This window comes from Thalassophryne amazonica, chromosome 16, assembly GCF_902500255.1.
Source record: "Thalassophryne amazonica chromosome 16, fThaAma1.1, whole genome shotgun sequence".
NCBI classification, from domain to species: domain Eukaryota; kingdom Metazoa; phylum Chordata; class Actinopteri; order Batrachoidiformes; family Batrachoididae; genus Thalassophryne; species Thalassophryne amazonica.
Window position 1 is genome coordinate 79,116,042 of NC_047118.1, and position 16,051 is coordinate 79,132,092.

Here is a 16,051-nt window from a genome sequence, read left to right on the forward strand (position 1 = left end):
AAATGATGCAGCAAAGCTCCAAATCGTTCAGACATTTATTCGCAATAAAAATCCGACGAGAGGGGTGGACCAGTGCTCACACAAAGCCTGCTCACAGGCAAATGACGCAACCGACAGGCATGAAAAAACCCACGCATGCGCACGAAGGTTCAAGCTTGTCTGATGCAATCACACGTGATTCAAATCCATATGGTTTTTGAAAAAAATAAAAAGGTCCGATACTTTTCTCACAGACCTCGTATATCTTGCGCTTAGGACTACTTTTATAAGCTAAGGTAGCTTCTTGGGAGATCCTTTTTACAAATTTCAAGAAAGCTTCCTCAAATGCATACTTTCTGAAATGTAAATTAAATGTCTTTCTTTGAAATATTTGTAAATAAATTTGTAAGTTTACAGACAGATTACAAAGATGGATGAAGTAGAAATATTTCTGGTTTTGTTCTTCTGTTTTCAGAGTTCAGTCAGAGACAAAGTGGAACCGCTGGTGTTCTCAATGAATGTCTCTCTGTATGAGAATCTTCCCAAGAAAAAAAGAACTGTGCAGAACCTGGACCACTTCCCTGTGTTGGGCCTGATGCCACAGCCCATCAGGACACAGGTCAATACCCAGAATATTCCATGTCAGTAACATAAATCAGAACTCAACAGGGCTCAGGAAGGATGTCCAGTCAAATCCCAGCCAAACCAATGTAAAACCTGTTCTATTCCAGGTCTGTGTTAAAAAAAATAAAATGCTAACTAACCAGATCCTTCTTCTCTTTGTCAGGTCCATATTCAGAAGGCCTGTGGTTCTGATTACCGTTGCCATAGCAACTTGCAGATGAAAGCCCAGTTTACTGATGAGAATCACAAACCGTTTGCAACGTGAGTGAAGCACTTGGTCATATTTCATTTGCAATCAGACACAGAATTCATCTTTAGTTCAGCTGAGAAGAAAACACTAACAACAGCTAGTCAAAGCTAGCAACCTAACTGTCAAACACGCAGCCCAAATGTCTTACTATGAATCCATTAGCATTTACCAGAAAATAACATCTGCTGTTTGTTTATATTTGTAAATCTGGTATATTTGCCATTTGATTATTTGAAACAGTCCCTGCTAACGGTTAAACTGTTGAGATGTTTAAGTAATGTTGACGTATTGTTCTGGGAGCAGTCATGATGGTTGAGTTAGCCCAATGACTCAGCAAGCCAACTAGCTAGGCAGGTTTACAAATAGCTTGCACACAAATAAGATGTTTGGGCTTCATCTGCCAAATTGGGTTTCCACCATGTTATTAATTTACTGGGCAGAGAAACTTGAGTTGCAAACCTTAGTTAGGTGTCCTTACCCATCAGTGATCATCAGTATTCCATGAGTTGTGTTCTGACCAGGAGACTCTGATTCCTCCCCTTCTGGGATCATACTGGCCCAACAGCTAATTCATCACATTAGTAAATTATTCATTCTTGGCAGCATGGTGGCCAGTTGGTAAATCAGAAGGTTCCTGGTTCAAGACCACCCATACCCATTCTTCATGTAATGTGTAGTGTCAGGAAGGGTATCCAGCATAAAACATGTGCCAAATCAACATGCACATCCATGTCGGATCTGCTGTGGAGGGCAAAAAGGAAGAAGCCGAAAGGACTTACTTAAATTCAGTTCAATTTATTTCATTTATATAGCACCAAATCACAACAAAGCTGCCTGAATGTGCTTTACACAAGTAAGATCTAACCTTACCAACCCTTAGAGCAAGAACACAGGTGATGGCAGTAAGGAAAAACTCTCTGTGATGATGTTGAGGAAGAAACCTCAAGCAGACCAGACTCAGAGGGTTGACCCACTGCTTAGGCCATTCTAATGTTTACAAGGTTTTTACAAATGCAGCACCCTTACCGCCACTCTATAATACTCATACTTGAGAATGGGAGGGTGTGCTTTGGGTCCAATGTCCAATTAAGGTTATTAGGCCCTTCCCAACATGTAGTGTGGAATGCCGTCTTAGTAAGTGAACTTTAATTCATAAAAGAAACATTTGCTGCCATCATATAAATTCCTTTATTTAATTTCATAACACCAAAATAAACAGTTTCAAATCCCCACATTTGCTAAAACGCAAACACATCACAACAATAAAAACAAACCCACACTAACTAATTCCCAACTCTATAAACTCACATCCCCACTTTTCTGACTCCGCTTGAATGCACCACAACCTGGGACCACGCATACACACACACATTCACACAGTCCAGTCTTGTACTCACACCGTCCAGGTGAGAGGAACTGAAGAAACCAAAAATAACTTGCCACGCAGGCCAGTCACCCAGCCTGCTGTACGGAATCCGCCAATTGTCCGCTTTAAGTGCGTTGGAACGTCTCTGGCCACCAGGTGATGCCTGAACACGTCACGATGAACCTTGCTGTTACAGCAAACCTTGGCACAGAACACACAGTCAATGTGTAGATGGGGAAACATAGCCACAGCAGCGCGTGCAAACAGGCTACCTGGTTGATGTCTTGGAATCTGCCGTATCTCTCCTCCACCCGTCTCTGTGGCGCCTCTGCCACTCCAGGCACACCTGCGCCTCCAGCCACTTTGAATGCGTCCATCTCCCCACTCGAGGTCGTCGGGCTCTCCCGTCTTGCCGTCTAGCATTTCTACCTGCTCTCAGCTGTGGTAACTCAGCATCTCCTTTGTCTGTTTGCCTGCCAGGTGGCAGGCAAATGTGGCGACCACTGGCAAGTTCATGTCCAGGGTAAGCGTTCTCTATGCGGCATCGAAACTGCTCTGTCCGCTCAGTCTCCCGAGTAGGAGAGTGAAAGAGTTCTTGACGGAGTGTCACCATCGAAGCACCTCCTCTCCACATATAGGTTACATCAAACAGGAAAGAATACACACATTTCCTTCACATGTCCTTAGTCTGGGTCTCATTAACATAAGATCACTATCCTCAAGATCATTGTTGATTAATGATCTAATTATTGATCATCACTTAGATATGATTGGGTTATGTGAAACCTGCCTTAAACCTACAGCTGTCCATCCCTTAAATGAGGCCTGCCCACCAGCATATACATTTAGTCACGCCCCTCATGATGCGAAGCAAGGTGGGGGTGTTGCTCTTATTTATAAATCTACGTTTAGCTTATTAGCTGTTGGGGGTCACAAATATAACTCGTTTGAGCATCTGATTCTCTGCTCTGCTCAGGATATTATGCATTGCCAAGGTAAGAAGAATAAAAATCAGCTGTATTACTTTGTCACTGTATACAGGCCTCCTGGCCCATATTCTGAATTCTTAGATGAATTTGGCGCGTTCACCTCAAACTTGTCAACTCGTGCAGATAACTTTCTGATCATTGGTGACTTTAACATTTATCTAAATAAGCCTTCTGATCCCCTCTGCAAATAATTTATGTAAATTGTGGATGCATTAGGATTTCAGCAGTGCATTCAGGACACGATGCATGTCAGTGGAAATACCCTGGATTTGGTTCTCGCACGTGATATTGCTGTCACGAATACTGACATACAGTTTCGCTGCAGTCTATAGTGGAACAACAACCTTATATATCACTACAGCGATGCATCAACTCCTCAACTAAGACTGAGCTCGAAGCTAGACTGCCTGATGTCTTAGCTTCACATTTGGCAAATACCTAAACAGTAGACAGTCTTGTGGATAGTTAAAACTCAGTGCTCAAAACTACACTCAACATGATTGCGCCACCTGTGTTAAAACGGCGCTCCCCCAAAACACAGTCACCTTGTTTCAATTGCCTCTACTGCTCTGCCTCTACTGGTGGTTGGCTCTCACTGTGGTATTGTATCACTTCCTGTTCCGGAGCACAGCGGTGTTTTGCTGTATCTGTTAGCTGTTTAATCTGCGCAGTTAGATTGATCTATTTAACTAGATAACGATTGATTTCACAGTGTAATCTTCACGTGCCTTAACTAAAGCACTCCCTCTGCTGAATCGCCTCTAAATTATTTACACATTATTCACTTTTTGTGTTATTAGGATTCCGCTAGCTTAGCGCCGCTACTAGCTCTTAGCTGGTTTAGCATGGCGGCGTCTCCTGTCTCTCCCGCACTTTTCTGCTTTGGGTGTGAAATGTTTAGTTATTCCTCGGCCTCCTTTTAGCAGTAATGGTACTTGTAATAAGTGTAGCTTATTCGTAGCTTTGGGGGCCAGGCTGAGCAAATTGGAGACTCGGCTCCGCACCATGGAAAATCCTACAGCTAGCCAGGCCCCTGTAGTCGGTGCGGACCAAGGTAGCTTAGCCGCCGTTAGTTCCCCTCCAGCAGATCCCGAGCAGCCGGGAAAGCAGGCCGACTGGGTGACTGTGAGGAGGAAGCGTAGTCCTAAACGCAAGCCCCCTGTACACCACCAACCCGTTCACATCTCCAACCATTTTTCCCCACTCGGCGACACACGCGCCGAGGAACAAACTCTGGTTTTGAGAAATGTGAAGTTAGCGACACCAGCAACCATAGTCAGTTGTCTTCCGAGGGCCAGAGCAGGCGACATTGAAGGAAATTTGAAACTGCTGGCTAAGGCTAAGCGTAAATTTGGTAAGATTGTAATTCACGTCGGCAGTAATGACACCCGGTTACGCCAATCGGAGGTCACTAAAATTAATATTGAATCGGTGTGTAACTCTGCAAATACAATGTCGGACTCTGTAGTTTTCTCTGGGCCCCTCCCCAATCGGATGTTCTCCTTGAATTCCTGGCTGTCTGAGTGGTGTCCAAAAAATGAGGCGGGCTTCATAGATAATTGCAAAGCTTCTGGTGAAAACCTGGTCTTGTTAGGAGAGACGGCATCCATCCCACTTTGGATGGAGCAACTCTCATTTCTAGAAATCTGGCCAATTTTATTAAATCCTCCAAACCGTGACTATCCAGGGTTGGGACCAGGAAGCAGAGTTGTAGTCTTACGCACCTCTCTGCAGCTTCTCTCCCCCTGCCATCCCCTCATTACCCCATCCCCGTAGAGACGGTGCCTGCTCCCAGACCACCAATAACCAGCAAAAATCTATTTAAGCATAAAAGTAAAAAAAAAAAATATATAGCACCTTCAACTGCACCACAGACTAAAACAATTAAATGTGGTCTATTAAACATCCGTCCGGGAGGCCCTGGCATGGAACCCTGAATTCCACGTGTCCCGCATCAAGCCCTACCATACCTCACCACTCTGCACCCCCGGACCGGCGCCGCCTCCTGCCCGGATCATCGACGGAGAGCCTGCATGGATGGTGCGCAGGCTCTTGGACGTTCGTCGACGGGGCCGGGGGTTCCAGTATCTGGTGGACTGGGAGGGTTATGGACCCGAAGAGCACTCCTGGGTGAAGAGGAGCTTCATCCTGGACCCGGCCCTCCTGGCCGACTTCTACGCCCGTCATCCGGACAAGCCTGGTCAGGCGCCAGGAGGCGCCTGTTGGGGGGGGGGGGTCCTGTTGTGTGGGCCGCTGAAGAGGAGGTACTGCTGGCCCACCACCAGAGGGTGCCCTGCCTGAAGTGCGGGCTTCAGGCACGAGAGGGCGCAGCCACCTCGCAGGAGCAGCCGGGAGTGACAGCTGTCAGTCATCACCACCTCATCACCAGCTGTCACTCATCAACCACAAACCACCATCACCATAAAAGCCGGGCAGCAACTCCACCTCACTGCCGAGATATCGTCTACCCTATAGGTAAATTCTCGGCCGTTGTTGTGCCGACGCACGTTGCTTGTTTTCTCCTGTTGTGAACTGTTTTCAGGTGTTTAACCCACTACTGTCAACTGGAGGCTGGGGTTCGTGGATGGCCGAGGAATGTACGATTTTCACTCCTCACTCCGAACTGCAACAAGTAGAAGGTTAACCCGACACAAACTGTTTTCTGGTGTTCAGAGGTGGAGGTGTTTGTTCCCACCCGACAAAGGAGAGACTCGTATTTCTGACTGTTTACTGGGTGTGTTTTCACACACTCACCCTTAACTGTTTTTCTGCCTCCTGCCAGCAGTACCAGATCTGACAGCTGGAGACGGTGGCTACCTGGGGACTCAGGACTTGGCGACTCCGGCGTACTTCAGATCCGTTGGCAGTGGAAATCGTGTGGGACCCGACTCTTCTCTGGACAGACGTCTTCTGTCCTCAAGCCTGCCCACATGTCACCTCTGTATATTGACTGATATCAAATTCTGTGATTGTCTGTATTTCGTTGTGCACATTCACAACATTAAATTGTTACCTTTTGGCTCATCTATTGACCGTTCATTTACGCCCCCTGTTGTGGGTCCGTGTCACTACACTTTCCCAACACTCTCTCTTCTAAGTCCCTGTTAGTAAATTATATAATAATTGATCAACATATTGATTTATTCTGCCTTACAGATTAGAGAACCTGGTTACAGCAGGATGAATATGTTAGTTTAAATGATTCAACACCCCCGAGTCACACTAACCGCCAGAATGCTCGTAGCACGGGCCGAGGCGGAAGATTAGCAGCAATCTTCCACTCCATCTTATTAATTAATCAAAAACCCAGACAGAGCTTTAATTCATTTGGAAGCTTGACTCTTAGTCTTGTCCATCCAAATTGGAAGTCCCAAAAAACAGTTTTATTTGTTATCCATCGTCCACCTGGTCGTTACTGAGTTTCTCTGTGAATTTTCGGACCTTTTGTCTCACTTAGTGCTTAGCTCAGATAAGATAATTATAGTGGGTGATTTTAACATCCACACAGATGCTGAGAATGACAGTCTCAACACTGCATTTAATCTATTGTTAGACTCGATTGGCTTTGCTCAAAATGTAAATGAGTCCACCCACCACTTTAATCATACCTTAGATCTTGTTCTGACTTATGGTATGGAAATTGAAGACTTAACAGTATTCCCTGAAAACCCCCTTCTGTCTGATCATTTCTTAATAACATTTACATTTACTCTGATGGACTACCCAGCAGTGGGGAATAAGTTTAATTACAGTAAAAGTCTTTCAGAAAGCGCTGTAACTAGGTTTAAGGATATGATTCCTTCTTTATGTTGTCCAATGCCATATACCAACACAGGGCAGAGTAGCTACCTAAACTCTGTGAGTGAGATAGATTATCTCGTCAATAGCTTTACATCCTCATTGAGGACAACTTTTGATGCTGTAGCTCCTCTGAAAAAGAGAGCCTTAAATCAGAAGTGCCTGACTCCGTGGTATAACTCACAAACTCGCAGCTTAAAGCAGATAACCCGTAAGTTGGAGAGGAAATGGCGTCTCACTAATTTAGAAGATCTTCACTTAACCTGGAAAAAGAGTCTGTTGCTCTATAAAAAAGCCCTCCGTAAAGCTAGGACATCTTACTACTCATCACTAATTGAAGAAAATAAGAACAACCCCAGGTTTCTTTTCAGCACTGTAGCCAGGCTGACAAAGAGTCAGAGCTCTATTGAGCCGAGTATTCCTTTAACTTTAACTAGTAATGACTTCATGACTTTCTTTGCTAATAAAATTTTAACTATTAGAGAAAAAATTACTCATAACCATCCCAAAGACATATCGTTATCTTTGGCTGCTTTCAGTGATGCCGGTATTTGGTTAGACTCTTTCTCTCCGATTGTTCTGTCTGAGTTATTTTCATTAGTTACTTCCTCCAAACCACCAACATGTCTATTAGACCCCATTCCTACCAGGCTGCTCAAGGAAGCCCTACCATTAATTAATGCTTCGATCTTAAATATGATCAATCTATCTTTATTAGTTGGCTATGTACCACAGGCTTTTAAGGTGGCAGTAATTAAACCATTACTTAAAAAGCCATCACTTGACCCAGCTATCTTAGCTAATTATAGGCCAATCTCCAACCTTCTTTTTCTCTCAAAAATTCTTGAAAGGGTAGTTGTAAAACAGCTAACTGATCATCTGCAGAGGAATGGTCTATTTGAAGAGTTTCAGTCAGGTTTTAGAATTCATCATAGTACAGAAACAGCATTAGTGAAGGTTACAAATGATCTTCTTATGGCATCAGACAGTGGACTCATCTCTGTGCTTGTTCTGTTAGACCTCAGTGCTGCTTTTGATACTGTTGACCATAAAATTTTATTACAGAGATTAGAGCATGCCATAGGTATTAAAGGCACTGAGCTGCGGTGGTTTGAATCATATTTATCTAATAGATTACAATTTGTTCATGTAAATGGGGAATCTTCTTCACAGACTAAGGTTAATTATGGAGTTCCACAAGGTTCTGTGCTAGGACCAATTTTATTCACTTTATACATGCTTCCCTTAGGCAGTATTATTAGACGGTATTGCTTAAATTTTCATTGTTACGCAGATGATACCCAGCTTTATCTATCCATGAAGCCAGAGGACACACACCAATTAGCTAAACTGCAGAATTGTCTTACAGACATAAAGATATGGATGACCTCTAATCTCCTGCTTTTAAACTCAGATTAAACTGAAGTTATTGTACTTGGCCCCACAAATCTTAGAAACATGGTGTCTAACCAGATCCTTACTCTGGATGGCATTACCCTGACCTCTAGTAATACTGTGAGAAATCTTGGAGTCATTTTTGATCAGGATATGTCATTCAATGCGCATATTAAACAAATATGTAGGACTGCTTTTTTGCATTTGCGCCATATCTCTAAAATTAGAAAGGTCTTGTCTCAGAGTGATGCTGAAAAACTAATTCATGCATTTATTTCCTCTAGGCTGGACTATTGTCATTCATTATTATCATGTTGTCCTAAAAGTTCCCTGAAAAGCCTTCAGTTAATTCAAAATGCTGCAGCTAGCGTACTGACAGGGACTAGGAGAGAGCATATCTCACCCATTTTGGCCTCTCTTCATTGGCTTCCTGGTAATTCCAGAATAGAATTTAAAATTCTTCTTCTTACTTATAAGGTTCCCATCTTATCTTAGGGACCTCATAGTACCATATCACCCCAATAGAGCGCTTCGCTCTCAGACTGCAGGCTTACTTGTAGTTCCTAGGGTTTGTAAGAGTAGAATGGGAGGCAGAGCCTTCAGCTTTCAGGCTCCTCTACTCTGGAACCAGCTCCCAATTCGGATCAGGGAGACAGACACCCTCTCTACTTTAAGATTAGGCTTAAAATTTTCTTTTTTGCTAAAGCTTATAGTTAGGGCTGGATCAGGTGACCCTGAACCATCCCTTAGTTATGCTGCTATAGACTTAGACTGCTGGGGGGTTCCCATGATGCACTGAGTGTTTCTTTCTCTTTTTGCTCTGTATGCACCACTCTGCATTTAATCATTAGTGATTGATCTCTGCTCCCCTCCACAGCATGTCTTTTTCCTGGTTCTCTCCCTCAGCCCCAACCAGTCCCAGCAGAACCAGGCTCAGGGAGGGGCAGTCTTCTGCTGGGACTGGTTGGGGCTGAGGGAGAGAACCAGGAAAAAGACATGCTGTGGAGGGGAGCAGAGATCGATCACTAATGATTAAATGCAGAGTGGTGCATACAGAGCAAAAAGAGAAAGAAACAGTGCATCATGGGAACCCCCAGCAGTCTACGTCTATAGCAGCATAATGTCATTACAAATATACAGAACAATCGCTTTGACTCGGGTGTTATACTGTCGAATATCTCTGATCATTTTCCTGTTGTACTTTTTGTTGATATTACAAGACACCTAAACGAACCACTCCAAAAGACAAAAGTTAAAGTATTATCTGAAAAAAATTTAAGCTCACTCAAAGATCATCTTAAAGCAAAAGTATGAAATTCTGTTTATCATTGTAATACTCCAGATGATGCCTAGAATACACTTCTACAAGAGATATTTGACAGTATAAGCAAAACTATACCTGAAAAAGTAAACAAAATACTCTCTGGTAAACAGGAAAAATGGATCACCAAGGGCATCCTGAAATCCATTAAAACAAAAAATAAGCTTTTTAAACTTTCTATTAAGAAGCCAACTGATGAAAACAAAGACAGGTATCGTAAATATAAAAATAAACTGACTAACTTGATAAGAATAAGTCAGAGAAATCAAAATTCACAAGATTTGAAGGCTGCCCATGGTGACCAAAAGCAATGCTAGAAAGTACTAAATAAAGTTCTCAGCAGGGGTAAAAAAACAACTGTCCTTCCTGACACCAAATGCAAACAGGCAAATGAAGATCTTGCCAACAGCTTCAACAATTCTTTCAATTCCATAGGAGAATCGCTATCAAAGATTATAAGGCCACCAGGGGGTGCTACATATCACTTGTATCTAAAAGGTAACTATTCTAAATCATTTTTCCTGAAACCAACTGATGAAGCTGAAGTCCTTAAAATCATAATGGGACTGAAACGTTCGTGCACTGAAGGGATGGAATTGGCATTGAATGAATGAATGAATGAAAACTGTTTATTTCGAACATTTGATACAACAACAATTACAAGATAGATCAATCAATCAATCAACTTTTTTTTTATATAGCGCCAAATCACAACAAACAGTTGCCCCAAGGCGCTTTATATTGTAAGGCAAGGCCATACAACAATCATGAAAAACCCCAACGGTCAAAACGACCCCCTGTGAGCAAGCACTTGGCAACAGTGGGAAGGAAAAACTCCCTCTTAACAGGAAGAAACCTCCAGCAGAACCAGGCTCAGGGAGGGGCAGTCCTCTGCTGAGACTGGTTGGGGCTGAGGGAAAGAACCAGGAAAAAGACATGCTGTGGAGGGGGGCAGAGATCGATCACTAATGATTAAATGCGGAGTGATGCATACAGAGCAAAAAGAGAAAGAAATACTCAGTGCATCATGGGAACCCCCCCACAGTCTACGTCTAAAGCAGCATAACCAAGGGATAGTCCAGGGTCACCCGATCCAGCCCTAACTATAAGCCTTAGCGAAAAGGAAAGTTTTAAGCCTAATCTTAAAAGTAGAGAGGGTATCTGTCTCCCTGATCTGAATTGGGAGCTGGTTCCACAGGAGAGGAGCCTGAAAGCTGAAGGCTCTGCCTCCCATTCTACTCTTACAAACCCTAGGAACTACAAGTAAGCCTGCAGTCTGAGAGCGAAGCGCTCTATTAGGGTGATATGGTACTACGAGGTCCCTGAGATAAGATGGGACCTGATTATTCAAAACCTTATAAGTAAGAAGAAGAATTTTAAATTCTATTCTAGAATTAACAGGAAGCCAATGAAGAGAGGCCAACACGGGTGAGATATGCTCTCTCCTGCTAGTCCCCGTCAGTACTCTAGCTGCAGCATTTTGAATTAACTGAAGGCTTTTTAGGGAACTTTTAGGACAACCTGATAATAAAGAATTACAATAGTCCAGCCTAGAGGAAATAAATGCATGAATTAGTTTTTCAGCATCACTCTGAGACAAGACCTTTCTGATTTTAGAGATATTGCGTAAATGCAAAAAGGCAGTCCTACATATTTGTTTAATATGCGCTTTGAATGACATATCCTGATCAAAAATGACTCCAAGATTTCTCACAGTATTACTAGAGGTCAGGGAAATGCCATCCAGAGTAAAGATCTGGTTAGACACCATGCTTCTAAGATTTGTGGGGCCAAGTACAATAACTTCAGTTTTATCTGAGTTTAAAAGCAGGAAATTAGAGGTCATCCATGTCTTTATGTCTGTAAGACAATCCTGCAGTTTAGCTAATTGGTGTGTGTCCTCTGGCTTCATGGATAGATAAAGCTGGGTATCATCTGCGTAACAATGAAAATTTAAGCAATACCGTCTAATAATACTGCCTAAGGGAAGCATGTATAAAGTGAATAAAATTGGTCCTAGCACAGAACCTTGTGGAACTCCATAATTAACTTTAGTCTGTAAAGAAGATTCCCCATTTACATGAACAAACTGTAATCTATTAGACAAATATGATTCAAACCACCGCAGCGCAGTGCCTTTAATACCTATGACATGCTCTAATCTCCGTAATAAAATTTTATGGTCAACAGTATCAAAAGCAGCACTGAGGTCCAACAGAACAAGCACAGAGATAAGTCCACTGTCCGAAGCCATAAGAAGATCATTTGTAACCTTCACTAATGCTGTTTCTGTACTATGATGAATTCTAAAACCTGACTGAACCTCTTCAAATAGACCATTCCTCTGCAGGTGATCAGTTAGCTGTTTTACAACTACCCTCTCAAGAATCTTTGAGAGAAAAGGAAGGTTGGAGATTGGCCTATAATTAGCTAAAATAGCTGGGTCAAGTGATGGCTTTTTAAGTAATGGTTTAATTACTGCCACCTTAAAAGCCTGTGGTACATAGCCAACTAACAAAGATAAGTTGATCATATTTAAGATTGAAGCATTAAATAATGGTAGGACTTCCTTGAGCAGCCTGGCAGGAATGGGGTCTAATAAACATGTTGATGGTTTGGATGAAGTAACTAATGAAAATAACTCAACTCAACTTTTTTTTTATATAGCGCCAAATCACAACAAACAGTTGCCCCAAGGCGCTTTATATTGTAAGGCAAGGCCATACAATAATTATGAAAAACCCCAACGGTCAAAACGACCCCCTGTGAGCAAGCACTTGGCAACAGTGGGAAGGAAAAAACTCCCTCTTAACAGGAAGAAACCTCCAGCAGAACCAGGCTCAGGGAGGGGCAGTCTTCTGCTGAGACTGGTTGGGGCTGAGGGAAAGAACCAGGAAAAAGACATGCTGTGGAGGGGGGCAGAGATCGATCACTAATGATTAAATGCGGAGTGATGCATACAGAGCAAAAAGAGAAAGAAACAGTGCATCCATTAAGGTTCTCCCACTCATCTATAAAATTGTTCACGGACTGGCACTGCCCTACCTAGCTGACCTAATTAAACCTTACTTAACGGCCCGGGTTTTGCGTTGTCAGGGTGCAGGAATACTTTGTGTCCCTAGGGTGAATAAGAAGTCTGCGGGTCACAGAGCTTTCTCTTATCGTGTCCCTGTTCTGTGGAATGATCTCCCTGTATCAATAAAACAGTCAGATTCTGTGGAGACTTTTAAGTCCAGACTTAAGACGCATTTATTTTCCCTTTCGTATGGCTAGCATACTGGCATAGTATAGTTCTGCACGTTTTACTCTTTTAATTTTTACTCTTTAAATTCATTTTATTAGGAAACGGAGCATGCCGCGGCCTCAACTTTACTTAAATTCTGGGTCTTTTAGTGAAGCTTAGGTCTAGTGGCCGGTGATCACCTTAGTACGAGGTCTGTTAGAAAAGTAACGGACCTTTTTATTTTTTGCAAAAACTATATGGATTTGAATCATGTGTGATTGCATCAGCCAACCTTGAACCTTCGTGCGCATGCGTGAGTTTTTTCACGCCTGTCGGTTGCGTCATTCGCCTGTGAGCACGCCTTGTGGGAGGAGTGGTCCAGCCCCCTCATCGGATTTTCATAGTCAGGAAATTGGCTGATCGACTGCCGCTTTGCTTCATCAAAATTTTTTCAGAAAGTGTGAGAGACAGCCAAGTGGAAACCATTTGGAAAATTCAGATGGCTTTCGGTGAAGATCTTATGGGGATCACAGAGATTAAGGACAATTACAACTGGATTAAAGATGGCCCACAGCGGCAGATGGCGCGCCGCGCACCGAGCGGCAATCGACAGGCTCAAACGACCAGATCATTTCCAAAGTGAACGCTTTGTTGATCCGGGATGTCGTCTGACTACCAGAGAAATGGCAAGACAGTTGGACTTTGCACTTTTTCGGCACATTCCACTGTTACAGGAGTTTTTGTAATGGAAAGAGGAGTGGAGAAATTCGCCACGGAGCCGCTCATGGCGCGGGACAAAAGCACCTCCGTGTTGGTCTCACAGGACAAGCCCTAACATGCCCAGCTCTTGCACCATTTGGAAAATTCAGACGGCTTTCGGTGGCTTTTCAGTCGTGTGACTATCCAAGAAATTGTGGACGGGCTGGACATGCCACAACATGTCCTGTGAGGCTTCATCCTGACATTGCTTTTTGTTCTGTGCCCTGCGCCTCCGTCCCGACGCGCAAAATCCTCTGCACATCTTTTTATGACAAAAAACTCCTGTAACAGTGGAATGTGCCGTTCATTTCCAAAGTAAACGCTTTGTTGATCCGGGACGTCGTCTGACTACCACAGAAATGGCAGAAGAGTTTGACATCAGCACTTTTTCGGCATGAAAAGACGTGCGGAGGGATTCGCGCATCAGGACGGAGGCGCAGAGCACAGAACCAAAAGCAACGCCGTGATGAAGCCTCACAGGACATGTTGTGGCATGTCCAGCTCGTCCACAATTTCTCGGATAGTCACACAACTGAAAAGCCACCGAAAGCCGTCTGAATTTTCTGAATGGTGCAAGAGCTGGGCATATTAGGGCTTGTCCTGTGAGACCAACACGGAGGTGCTTTCGTCCCGCGCCATGAGCGGCTCCGTGGCGAATTTCTCCGCTCTTCTTTCCATTACAAAAACTCCTCTAACAGTGGAATGTGCCGAAAAAGTGCTATGTCCAGCTGTCTTGCCATTTCTCTGGTAGTCAGACAACGTCCCGGATCAACAAAGCATTCACTTTGGAAATGATCTGGTCGTTTGAGCCTGTCGATCGCCCGCCGCTCGGTGCACGGCGTGCCATCTGCCGCTGTGGGCCATCTTTAATCCAGTTGTAATTGTCCTTAATCTGTGTGATCCCCATAAGATCTTCACCGAAAGCCATCTGAATTTTCCAAATGGTTTCCACTTGGCTGTCTCTCACACTTTCTGAAAAAATTTTGATGAAGCAAAGCGGCAGTTGATCAGCCAATATCCTATGAAAATCCGACGAGGGGGCTGGACCACTCCTCCCACAAGGCGTGGTCACTGGCGAATGACGCAACCGACAGGCGTGAAAAAAGTCGCGCATGCGCACGAAGGTTCAAGCTTGGCTGATGCAATCACACATGATTCAAATCAATATAGTTTTTGCAAAAGTAAAAAGGTCAGTTACTTTTCTAACAGACCTCGTATCCTGTTTTTCTTGTTGTTTAATGCTGACAAATTATGCTGTATTTCTTGTCTTTCTGATGTCTGATTTTGTTGTTTTCTCTGTTTAAGGTGCAGCTCCATCCAGAGATGGGTGTGGTATTTATGCTGAAGACCCTCCTGTCCTTTGCACCAACAGCATTTCTTGTATATTAATTTTGTGAATTGTTCTGTAATTTGTGTCTGTAGCATGGCCCAAGCAGAAGGTCACTCCTTTGAGTCTGGTCTGCTTGAGGTTTCTTCCTCAGACGGAGTTTTTCCTTACCACTGCTGCTCTGGGGGTTAGTAAGGTTAGACCTTACTTGTGTGAAGTACCTTGAGGCAACTCTGTTGTGATTTGGTGCTATATAAATGAAAATAAATTGAAAATTGAAATTCAGTCCAGCTCCAAGTTCAACTGTAGTTGATAGTTGTGTCGCTGTGATGATAAATAAGGTTCTTGTTCCAGTAAACAAGGCAATGAGACTTTAAACTTAAGTGAGTGATCTGAGACCACTGACGCAAGAGGCACAATGTCAGTATTTGTGACAGTGATACCGTGCACGAAGACCAAGTCCAAGGTATTTCCACTAATGAGTGTGGAACCCTGAATGCATTGCTGGAGTCCTAATACATCTATAAAGTCCATGAATGATTTGCAGATGGGATCAGAAGGCTTATTTATATGAATGTTGAAGTCACCCACAGTCAGAATGTTATTGGCACAGGTTGCCAAGTTAGAGATAAGCTCACCAAATTCATCTAAGAATTCAGAATATAAGCCCAGGGGCATATATATATATATATGGCAACAAAATAACATGGTTGATTTTTATTCTTCTGACCTTGGGTATACGTAGTATCCTGGGCAGAGCAGAGAGTCAAAAATTATATTTTAGACCCCCAGAAACCAGTACATTTAACCCAGATTTATGAATTACAGCAACACATCCACCTTGCCTTGTATCACAAGGGACGTGACTAAATGTGTACGCCGGTGTGCAGGCTTCATTTAAGGGGAGGACAGCAGTGGGTTTAATCCAGGTTTCACATAAACCGAACATATCTAAGTGGTATTCCATAATTACATCATTTATCAACAGTGATTTTGAGGACCGTGACCTTAATTTAATTG

The 16,051-nt window shown here is 43.3% G+C and overlaps 1 protein-coding gene across 1 annotated transcript in view; it reads left to right on the top strand.

Moving 5' to 3' along the window:
- LOC117527899 (integrin alpha-3-like) overlaps positions 1 to 16,051 on the top strand; it is a 132,794-nt gene that overhangs the window by 66,805 nt on the left and 49,938 nt on the right. Inside the window, exons 15-16 of the mRNA XM_034190404.1 lie at positions 455 to 598; positions 767 to 864. Of these exons, the coding sequence (XP_034046295.1) occupies positions 455 to 598; positions 767 to 864 (242 nt within the window). The remainder of the gene's footprint in view (positions 1 to 454; positions 599 to 766; positions 865 to 16,051) is intronic.